Here is a 12,122-nt window from a genome sequence, read left to right as displayed (position 1 = left end):
CTGCTCTACCTGGTGTGTCGTGTGAGCTCAACAAGGTGTAAGTATACAGAAGTAACTCAATTATTCAGGCCCACTTTCTATCTTCGGTCTTAATTTTGAAAGTCTTTGCCGTTGGTTTTTATAACTAAAAAGACAGCAATCAAGAGACCTAAGTTTGAAAATAAGGAGAAAGAGATAATGTAAGAGAGAACAATATGCAGTCTACAGGCTTAAAAGGAATGAATAATTTACTTTTATGACGTTTCCTAGGCTACTTTCAACATGATTGAAACTTTAACTTCTACTCCCTTGATTGGCTTATTACCTGCCTAGATTTATGACCTAGGAACTGTTATAACACACATCCTGGGAAATAAGGGATAAAGGTTTCCTCTAGCTGCAGAGTTAGGAAAGAACTTAGTTGCAACCCTTAGTCTACCAAATGCCAAAGGAAGCAAGAAAAGCAAACTTTGGAATCTGTTTCCTGGAAAAACTTTTTGGTGCAGCTCACACACTAGAGAGGATGCCCTACTTGATCTACGGGATAATAGAAGATGTAGTTCACAGGCCCAGTGGTCATGTAGTTGGAAGACAAGGGAGTGTTTATCACAGTCTAAAGAGTGGAGCTGCTTAAGAAACATAGTGCAAGCAGAGCTCCTAGTGTTTAAAATAGAAAGTGAAAGAAGCATTTTGCTGACATCTTTGAGAGTAACTGGAAATTTACAATTACGTTAGAAATGGTGGGAGGAACTAAAGTTAGCTCAAAAATTCCCCACAGGGTGAGCTTGGAGCAGAAGTGGTAGAACTTCTGAACCTGAGGTTTGGTCTCTAAATCTGCCAGAAACTCTTGAGAGATGTTTTCTTTTACAAGAGACCAGGAGCTGTGAACTCATTGGAACCCTAGCTGGTAAGCACTGAGACACTTGATATATACACTTGATGATTTTTCCAAAGAGATATTCTCTTTGCTAGTATCCTTGTCACAATGATTTAGAGGTTTCTTCTGCAAGGTTCTTCTTTTTTTCTCTAAATTATATTCATAAAGGTAGTGAAATCCCCTAATAACTCTTCTTTTACATTTCCAGAGATCATTTCAATAGTTTGTAAAATTTTGTGTCAAATAAAAAGATCTTTTTCAATGTAGTAAAAAAGAATTTGTGTCAATAGTTCACTGAATTTATCTACTAAAAGATAAATACTTTTGAATAATTAAAGTTAATCCTGTGATTACCTGAGTCTAAATGGTAAAATTAGGTCAAAATTTAGACAATTAATTCAGCTTTAAGTCCCTTGTTTTCTGGCTACTCTTTAGTTGTCTTACAATGCTATTAGTCATTAATTATTTATGTAGAGGAGTGAAAATGTATGTCTTTTAAACAGAGTTACTTCCACTTTGATTTCAAGAAATATTGGGTTGGACAAAAAGTTTGTTTAGTTTTTCCCATAAGATGACTCTAGTAGCTCTTAGTTCTCTTTAACTTTATTTAAAACAATTTTGTTAGATTGTATTGTGACAGCTATTGTATCAGCATGCATTAAAACACAAACTTATCAAAATTGTGTTTTATGCAGCCACTTTAATATTGAAGATAGAAGAAAATAAACAGCATTCTTGTCATATTATGCTGTATTACTTGAAGAAAGATAAAAATACAAAAAAAAAGATTTGTGCGATGTATGGAGAAGGGAGAGGGTACTGTGACTGATCGAATATGTCCAAAGTGGTTTGCAAAGGTTAGTGCTGAAGATCTTTCGAAGAAAGCAATATTTCACTTACTTTTATGTAACATTGCAACACAAAAAGTTTAGGTGACTTGCCCAAGACCATATGTGTATATGGCCACGTTCTTCATAAAATTGGTACTAAAAATGTCAGATATAAGATCCAGAGTTTTGTTTAACTTGAATTGATTTCAGAATAATGGCAAGTCAAATTGCTTGCAAAAGGAAAACCTAAAAATCATAAAATTATGGCTTGCAAAGAATTGTCTGAGCTGGTGAGTTGAAGGCAGGATTAAGCAGCAGGTTTTTTTTTAAAGACTTTATATATTTGTTTTTTAGAGAGGGCAAGGGAGGGAGAAAGAGAGGGAGAGAAACAGAGAAACATCATTGTGTGGTTGCCTCTCACACTCCCCCCGCCATCAGAAATCCTGCCCACAACCCAGGCATGTGCTCTGACTGAGAATTGAACCAATGACCCTTTGGTTTGCAGGCTGGCACTCAATCCAGTGAGCTTCGCAAGCCAGGGCTAAGTAGCAGTTTTTATGAATTAATAAGTTGTTTCCTTGGAGTGAGGGTACTGTGGTATCATGGGCACAAAACAAGAAGGGTTGATTAAAAAGAGTAGATGGATTCATAGTCTGTTGTGCTTTGCAGACTAAATAGAGGACCAGAACAAGTAATAAAAGGAATGGGGTGAAGAAATAGTAAAATGTGTGCGTATGTATATGTATATGTATATGTATATGTATATGTATATGTATAATATATATTATAAATATATGTGTGCATGTGTGTGCATGTGTGTGTGTGTGTGTGGAAGAGGTAAGTAAAAATAAAGTGGGAGGTTCATCTTGGGCCAGGAATTTTGCTCTGCTCATCCCACCCACATGACGTGAGGAAGTCAGCACTGCTGAGTCAGCTCCTCAAGCAAAATGTAGTCCCACATAGTGACATTTGTTAGTTTTCTATTTCTGGTTTTTCTTGCTCTATTTATTCCAAAATTTAGTTTCTAAGTACAGGAAATAACACTGATCAAAATTATTACAAGTAACACTGAATAAGAAACAAATATAAAGAAGCTAATGAATGAAGACGTATATTTTTTTAAGTAAGGAAAGTTGAATTTTACTGGAATATGGTGGTATCAAAAGTATCTGTACATTAATTTTAGAAACCCAATTTAGAGCTCAGACCTAACCCCAATAATGTCTCAAAATGCTGACTTCAAGGAAATTCCCAAATATGAGGTAAACTCCCTTGATTCCAAGCCTCACTGGAAGTGCTCCTCCAATTGTTTCCCATGTGGTTGGATGGGAGAGGGTATACCCCTAGGAACATGCCATTTGTCATGTCAAATAATTCACCCAGCTATTTTGTGTATTCTCATTCAACTGCCAATTTGGTGGAGCACTATCTAAAAGGCATTTCTCAACAATGGGATGATTACAGAGATAAATTAAACAAGATTCAGGCTCCCCAAGTGGAATACAGTTCAGTATGGTAGACCAGCAACTCATTCAAGCCATGGTAAATACAATCAAACCTCAGTTCTTGAACATCTCCCATCTCAGATAATTTGTCTCTCAATCAAGTTATTAAGAGGAGAAAAATGTCTCAGATGTTTAGCAAAACTTTGGTTCCCTACCCAACAACATTTTCATTCTGGTACTTGTATGGTAAGTCATGCATCCCTCAATGACAAAGGAGATCCAATTAAGAAAAAAAAAATTTCTCAGACAGGTTCTAGAACAATTTAAGTTTGAAAACTGGGGCTCTCTTCTAATAGGTTTATAGTAAAGATATACTTGATTGTAAAGTGAAGTATATACTATACTTTCAGAACAGTGAAGCAGGCAGCCTCCCAGGCCTTGCACACAGTTTGTTACAGGGAAGAATTCAGTGACTGTGCAGATTGACTTGCCCTGTCTACTTTTTGGGAACCATAGATGTTCTATCTCCAGCTATGTTTTAACAGTTGATTCTTGTTTTCTGCTGGGATCACTTCAAACTTTAACAATCAGTGGCTTTTCATGATTGCAGAAAATGAATCACTCGACAATACTCCTTCTACATTTTACTATTTTATTCTTTCTCTCTGTGATTCTTTCAAATGTTGCTCCTGTTTCTAACTGAATGAAGAACAAAATCTCACAGCTCATTCCTGAATGAATTTGATTATGAAATTGGCTAAACACCCTTATAATTGTTTGGTTAGAGCTTTTACAGCCAAGTTATTCACAGACCTTTGACAACACCATTGTCTTTAGTGGGTCAAGTATCTGGGAACACTCTAATTAATGGTAATTAGTCAATTGATAATGTCAAGTGGTAGAGTTTTAGTTCTCTCTACTCAGAAAACATTTTCTTCATTAGAAAGCTATAGGTAGAGAACTTCTGGTCAAGATGGTATCATAGGCAGATCTGGCTCTGCCGGGGTCTAGTCTCAGCAGGTCTTAGTGTCCCCGAAGGATGGATGGTGTAGGTGACGAATGAAGAGTCAGACACCCAAATGGATGCTGGAGAACAGCCAGCCTCTGTGGGTCTGACCTAACTCACAGAGTTTGATTTAAGCTTTATCTTTATAGAGATTGTTACAATAACATAAAAGGAACAGTTGTATGGCATGATCAGTTAAGCAGAAACTCAATGCAGAGGTAACTAGAAAAAGTACAGAAAATTCCAGAGATTCAGTTATGATAAACAAAGGTTATTTTGACCAGGAGAGCCATCAATCAGACAATTAGAAATAGCTGTATGTGCAGAGTTTTAAATGTCTTATTGTTTATTAAAGTTCTTAGAATTTGGTGTGGGTCAAAAGGATACCCAGACTGAACAGTGGTTGTAGGAAATTCATTACAAGGCCTTTGTGATATCTAACTTAGCTATCTTCTTGTCTAGAATCTTACTTTATGTACTTTGGACTCTAACTTCTTAGCAATTTGTGATAGTTACATGCTCAGTTTGTAATAGTTAACCAGCTTCTCCTGCTTTTTTACCTGTCTAATTCTATTAATATATATTTCTGTCCAAGGTAGAGGAGGGGCTGTTACTCCATCAACTTTTAGATGTCCAGGGGCTACCCCATCAGGGGGCATTTTTGTTCTACGAACAAGAAATGATTTTGTACAACTTCATTGGAATTCTGCAGATCACTGGACCTGAAATACAGGTGTCTAAAAATCCCACCACCTATTAACCTCAAAGACAGACATGCAAAGAGAGCTAGACAGGAAATTCAGCCACAGTTGCCTCTGCTGTGCAGATGCATCTCTGCCATTCTGACTGTGTCAAGGGACTGCTGTGGGTCGGCTCCCAACACGGCTTACCTCTAAACACAACCACATCAGAATTACAACTAAAATACAGAACAAACTTGCTCAGAACTGACAGAAATTGAGTTGAATGGAAGTCTGACATCTACAGAAATAACAAAACCACATCTAATCCAGACTGGTAGGAGGGGCACAGATATAGAATGGGTTGGTCCCGCACCCATGTGTGGTGGATAAAAATTTGAGAAGGATATCTTGAAAGCAAGGAGTCCCAGTCTTACACCAACACCCCCAGCCCAGGGTCCCCATGCCAGGAAGATAGGTCCCCACAACTTCCAGCTGTGAAAACCAGGGGGGATTGAGTCAGTAGGAGACAATTCTGAAGCCCTAAGCAGTTCCTCTTAAAGAACCCACGCACAGACTCACTTACTCAGACTCACTCCCTCTGAGCTTTGATGCCAGGAAGGCAGCTTGAGGGGCACTAGTGGCATGCAGAGGGAGGCATCAAGGTGAGCAGAGGCCATTGTACCTTTTTGGGGCCTTCCCATCACAGAATGGGCAGACTGGTGCTGTATCTAAGATTCTATTATCCTGGCTAACATTGTTTGACTCACCACAGAAATCCCTGGAGACTTCACCCCACCTGACTTATGGGCCCATCCAAGCTGCTTTTCCATATGAATGGCTGGTCCTGGCTCATACTTCACAACTTCCTAAATCTTCTCAAACAAACAGCAGCTGGCCTCAGTGAGCCCCAGGCCATGAACTGTCGGCCCAGATTCACAGCTTGGTATCAGCTGGAAATCTCCAAGCCCAGCACCAGTAGCAGTCATCTCAGATTGCTTTTTGCCCAGGTAGGGTGGCCCCGGGCAAAACACAGGTGAGGGCTGAACTTGGCCTGCACCACCTGGGAAACTCTAGGGCCTCCACACCCAATGGACAGCTATAGACCACTTTAGAGTACAGCCACCCTGCCCCCACAAAGCTGATCCTTCAAGGAGAATAGAGGTTGGTGGTAGTGGTCCTTGCAGCTGAATGGCCTAGGAAAATCCCTCCCATTGACCTGCCAACAGCAACCAAGGCTCAACTACAAGAGGAGTGTGTATTCAGTCCACACAAAGGATATACCTCTAATATCCAGTTTGGGTAATAGAGGAGGCTATGCCACTATACCCTACAAGACAGATTGTACATTAGGCCATACTACCAAGACAGGGAGACATAGCAGCTGTACTTAATAAACAGAAACAAACACAGGGAGGCAGCCAAAAGGAAGAGACAAAGAAACATGGCCAAGATGAAACAACAGGTCAAAACTTCCAAAAAACAGCCCAACAAAAAGAAGATAAGCAGTTTATCAGATGAAGCTTTCAAAACACTGTTTGTAAGGATGCTCAATGATTTAGTGAGGACCTCAATAGCATAAAAAAGATCCAGTCAGAAACAAAGGATACGTGAATTGAAATAAAGAACAACTTACAGGGGGAAAAACAGGGAAGTAGATGAAGACAAGAATCAATGAATGATTTGAAATATAAGAAAGAAAAACACAACCAATCAGAACAACAAGAAGAAAACAGAATCCAGAAAAACAAGTATAGTATTAACAGCTTGTGGGACAGCTTTAAGAAATCCAACATTCATTTCATGTGGGGTGCCAGAAGGAGAAGAGAAAAAGCAAGAAATTGGAAATCTATGAAATAATAATAAAAGAAAGCTTCCCTAATTTGGTGAAGGAAACATACATGCAAGTCCAGAAAGCTCAGAGAATCCCAAAGAAGGTGGATATAAAGAGGCCCACCCAAAGACACATCATAATTAAAATTCCAAAGGTTAAAGATAAAAAGATGGGAGGGTGGTGTGGGAGAATGGGTGAGAGGTGAGAGGATTAAGAAGCAAATATTGATAGTTACAGAGTAGCCACCAGGATGTAAAATACAGTATAGGAAAGGAAGTAACCAAAGAACTTACATACATGACCCATGGACATGAACAATGATGGGGGCATTGCCTGATGGAATGAGGGGTGCTGGGTGGAGGAGAGCAAAGGGGGAAAAATCAGGACAACTGTAATAGCATAATCAATAAAATATAATTTAAATAAAAGAAAACTATAGGTAGAGACCCATTTAGAATTAAGTTGTAAACATGACAAGCATGTTTGATCTTTCCCATCCATATATATATATACAGGATCTGACAAAATATATTACTTATTATAAAATATGTGCCTGTAAATATTATGTGCTCAGAAGAGGAGAGACTACTTTAGCTGAGACACCATGACAGGCCTCATGAAAAAGTCACATTTCAGCTAAGACTTTGAAAGATGACTAGGATTTCAATACATACAAAGGAAAGTAGAACATTTTTGGCAAAGGGTATGCTATGAGAAAAACCCAGAAAAAAATTCATGCAGAGAACAAATAAAATTTAGTATGGTGAGATATTAAAAGAAAAATCAAGATCAATTGTGAAGTTATTGACTTTCATAAAGAAGCAGGAATTGTAACAATCAAAAATCTTTATGGGTATCAAAACTATAAAAAATGCTCAGATGAAGCTCAGTATCCTTATCTGGGCATAATGTAAAGGATGGCCATCAAGGGAGGCCCTTGGCAAATGAGAAAAAAAGAGGTCAGGTAAGAATAAGAATTTAGAGGACAGGAAGAGTGTTTATCTTACTGGCATTGTGTACATTTAGACATGCAGTTCCTTATTGTCTTATACTGTGTGTGTTGGGGTAAGAGGAAGAACAGTGGGGAGTGGGAAAAAGAGATTAAATTGCAATTTTAGACTCTTATCTATGTTAGTTTTAGTTTATCCCTAGGCATTCTAGATCATAAGTACACTCTGTGAATGGAAACTATCAAACGTACAACTTGTGACCCATTTTTCTCCTGAGCTACAGGCATAAATATTCAAGAGCCAGCTTGATATTTCTACCTGAATGCTCAGTATTTATCTCAAACTTAACACATTCTACATAGAATTCTGGTTCTCCTTCTTAAAATGTTTCTTCCCCAGGCATTTCTTTAGGCATTTCTCCCAAAGCTAAAAGTTACCCCCTCGCTTGCCTTTACCAGAGATTATCTAAAGTTCTTCTCCAAAACACATAAAACCAAATATTTCTCTGTATCTTTCCCCTCACCACATTCAATCTACCATTGTTTTCCTTTTAACTATTAAAATAGCCTTAATTTATCTCTTTTTTAAACTAATAAATCAACACAGAGAGAAAAAGTGATTTTTATTTAATAAAAATTACTTCATATCATTTTTTCACTTAAGGTAATCCAATAATTTCCCATTAAATGTAGAAAAATATACAAACTCCCCCTGGGCTTCGGAGTTCTTCATGACTGACCTGTACTTCTGCCTCTCCTCCATCATAGTCTCCTACTCCCCTGCCTCTCTTAGTGCATTAGTCGAATGGGTCAAGTCCATCTCCACCTTAGAACCTCTCCTCTTCCTGTTGTCTTAGAACCTGTTGTCTTCCTCCAGGTCCAGCTCTCACCCACATCAGAATTCAGAAATGAGAATATATCCCCGGCCCATAGAGGCGTGCTTGAACTCCCATAGTATTTATTCGATAGCTCTGTGACTTTCTATCCCAGCACTCTGCTCTGCTTAATCACAGATCTTGAAACCACGTGATATTGTATACTTTAATTATTTTTCATTCTCTTATAAAGTAAATTCTACAAGATTCACTACTTATACACTATCTTATACACTGCTGATCCCCCCCAGTGCATGGTGTCATGTGGTAGGTTCTCAATAAATATTTATTGAAAGAGAAAATGAATAGAAAAACGCGGAAATGAAGCCAGCAAAAGTATACATATGTAAATCAAGCTAGCCTGAGAAAAACAACTTTTTAACTCTAATACCGTTCTTATTCAATTTCAAAAAACTTTGAGAAATGCAAAAAAATGTATAAAACTTGGGTAACGTTTAAAACATGTATTTAAATCTCCATTGTTATTTATCCCTTTCAGAAAAAAAATGTTTTCATCCCAAGAAGGTGGGGAATGTTCAATGATAATTAGATGGAATAGAATGCGGTTTCAAAAAACACCACAAACACCTGCTTTGATCTAAAATACTGTAGTGAAAGACAAGTTTCTCATTGTTAGCAGAAAGTAGCTCTCTATGCTCTTCATATGCCAAAAATAGTAATGTTATTTAAAGTAAAGTTACCTTTTTAAAAATTAATTAATGAATCAATTTTTATTTTAGAGAGAGAGAGAGAGGAAGGGAAGGAGAAAGAATAGAAGAGAAATGCAGTTGCCTCTCACGTGGTCCCCAGTGGGGAAGTGGCCCACAACCCAGGCATGTGCCCTAGACTGGGAATCGAACTGGCGATGCTTTGGTTCGCAGCTTGTGCTCAATCCCCTAAGCTACATCAGCCAGGGCTAAAGTTACCTTTTTAAATCAACATCATTTTTGTTCATATTAAAGAATTTGTTAAGGTTCTATTATATATAATATAATATATTATATATTATATATTATAATGTATTATATATCATAATATATTATATAATATATAATGATATGATATAATATATATTAGAGGTTAAGAACGTTAATATATATATTCATATATATATATATATTTATAGTTTTAACCCTATGACCTAAGAATCACTGGAGTTGAGTTAGTGGAGGCAAGATAGGGAGAAGGACAAGCTAGGTGGGACACTGTTCTTCTACACTTTCACGAAAGTATCTTTAACTGTTACCTTCTCGTAAGGCATTTAGAGGAAAAGTTGAACTGATATATGTTTGACAGTAACTAGTTTGGTTCATTTTCCAGAAAATAAAACCGGCCATTTATTGATAGCACCATCACTTAACTGAATCCTTTCAGCATCCCTAAGTGACCCTTATTCTCTTTGTTTTATACACAGGAAAAACCCAGGCGTAGAGTTTAGTGCTGTTTGGGTAACTGTACTATTTTTGTGGTTGGGAAGGTGGGAATCTTGGTTAAATCAAAAGGTGTTTTACCTAAAGTGCTAATTTTCTGCAGAAAAGAAAATAATGGTGACATTATTATTATTGTTATTCATTTTTAGAGTTCACCTTGCAATGGAGCCTTTACCTTTTGAAATGCCAGCTGACACAGTGCAACGAGTGGCGTCGGAACTTAGATGTCACCCCACAGATGAGAGGGTCGCTCTCCGTCTTGATGAGGAAGATAAGCTGAGGCATTTCAGGGAGTATTTTTATATTCCCAAAATGCAGGATCTGCCTCCAAGTAAGAATACTAGAAATGGGCTTTACTTTTTAATCAATTTATTAATTTATTTTTGTTACTGGGCATGTTTTCCATAAATCTTTGAAAATCATCATTCCATTACAAATAGGGTTATTGAAATTGTCTGAAAAACAGCAGACTCCTGGTGCTACCAAATCAACCTGTCAGCTCCTCTTAGCTTCAGGTTATTTCTGTGCTCTCTCTCCTTCTGAATAAAATACTTAAAGGGGGCTAATAGAATCATCAACTTCGCTGAACAATAGAGTGACTGATTGAAAAATTATATCCCCTTCCTGGGTAGCTCAATTGGTTAGCACATCACCCTCATACGCTAAGGTTTCGAGCTAGCTCCCAGTCCGAGCACATAAGAGTCAACCAATGGATGCATAAATAAGTAGAACAACAAATCATTGTTTCTGTCTCTCTCTCTTTCTCTCAAAATCAGTCAGTAAAATACATACAGTGTCCAGCAGACGTAAGGTCTGCTTGAGTGTGATTGATAGAATAATAATATAGGTGTAATAATTTCTAGTTTTTATTTGAACATTTCATCTAAAATGTCATATGGTATGCCTGAGTGTGATATTCTTATGTTATAGAATTATATGCTTATGATTTTTAATTAAAGGGGACATTATTTTTGCCCAACTCTATATATAGACAGAGTAATTTACTTGTTCTTTAAGCACTTTGAACTCAAAATAATTCCTTTTCAATATATTAGTATTAGATCTCTGATTTTTGTGGCACCTAACTTTATGATAGCATGATATTTGCCCTTGAGACAATATAATTAGGGGACTTAGTAAATTAGGAGGAATTTTATGTGAATAACCATTATTTTCTGCTGTGAGGAAAGATGGCATGGACAAGATTTACAGAAAATAAATAAAACAATCAATGACTAAGAAATGCATAATGCATTTAAAAAACAATAATAGAGTAAGTAAGCTGACTTTGTTCCTGGTTAGGGAGACATGCTGTTTTAAAAAACTAGGTAACTCAAGAATACAAAATATTTTTTTTATATATTTAGCTTTGCTTCAATTTACTTCAGTGAAAATGGCTACCAGGTTGAATAAAATTGACCTACTAAAATGGATTTCACATTACACTTTACAATAGAGTCTTTGTTCAATTTTTCTTCAGATTAAGTGAGACAGGTGCAATTTTGGATATTTATAATCCAGAAGAATCAGCTAGTATGGTTTTAGGGTAAGACTGACTCACGTAACTATCTTAACTGACTTCTATATTATTATGTCAAACAGTATGACACCCTGTAGAATAATGAAAGAATGAAATAAGAGAAGTTCCCATATCCAATTTAAAGTTGTTTGATGCCAGGTGAGAAACATATCAATACAAATGACACCTATATGAGACCAAATAAAATAGGGACATAAGTGAAAGGTTCTGAGATCACAAAATAAAAACTTTCTATGTCTTCCTAGAATCTAGAATTAAAGAGCATTTTGATTTGAATCTTCAGGAATGAAAATATTTAATAATGAGTGAAAATGAGGAAATTAAGTCTAAGAACATTCTTTCAGTGATGGGAGGGACATGCAGCACACAATGTGGAAGTCCTCAGAAATAACCATGACCCAACAGAGACAAGTGAGCCCCACTGCACTGCGGGCTGCCTAAGAGGTCAGTTGAGCTCCTGTTTGCGGTATGAGAGCAGAACTCTGCAGTGCCACAGAGCTTTAGGTTGCCTTCTTGGCATGCAACAAGATCTATAGTCAGGAATCAGTGCTCTAGCCCTTCATGACATTGATGAAAGTTGTAATTTCTTCATATTTAATAGAATTTGTTTTATTGATTTTCATGAATGTTAAGAAAAACAGACACAAAAAGTAAGCAAACAAAAACAGTAACAGAAC

The 12,122-nt window shown here is 37.0% G+C and overlaps 1 protein-coding gene across 1 annotated transcript in view; it reads left to right on the top strand.

Moving 5' to 3' along the window:
- Nucleotides 1-575: 575 nt before the first annotated feature.
- Nucleotides 576-12,122, top strand: part of LOC118984195 (kynureninase) — a 75,779-nt gene continuing 64,232 nt past the window's right edge. Inside the window, exons 1-2 of the mRNA XM_037041966.1 lie at nt 576-886; nt 10,055-10,236. Coding sequence (XP_036897861.1) covers nt 10,068-10,236 — 169 coding nt within the window. The 5' untranslated portion in view covers nt 576-886; nt 10,055-10,067. The remainder of the gene's footprint in view (nt 887-10,054; nt 10,237-12,122) is intronic.

The sequence above is a fragment of the Sturnira hondurensis genome, unplaced genomic scaffold, assembly GCF_014824575.4.
Source record: "Sturnira hondurensis isolate 20B ecotype Veracruz unplaced genomic scaffold, ASM1482457v3 Scaffold0003464, whole genome shotgun sequence".
Lineage (NCBI taxonomy): Eukaryota > Metazoa > Chordata > Mammalia > Chiroptera > Phyllostomidae > Sturnira > Sturnira hondurensis.
This window is presented reverse-complemented; position numbering and strand designations above follow the sequence as displayed.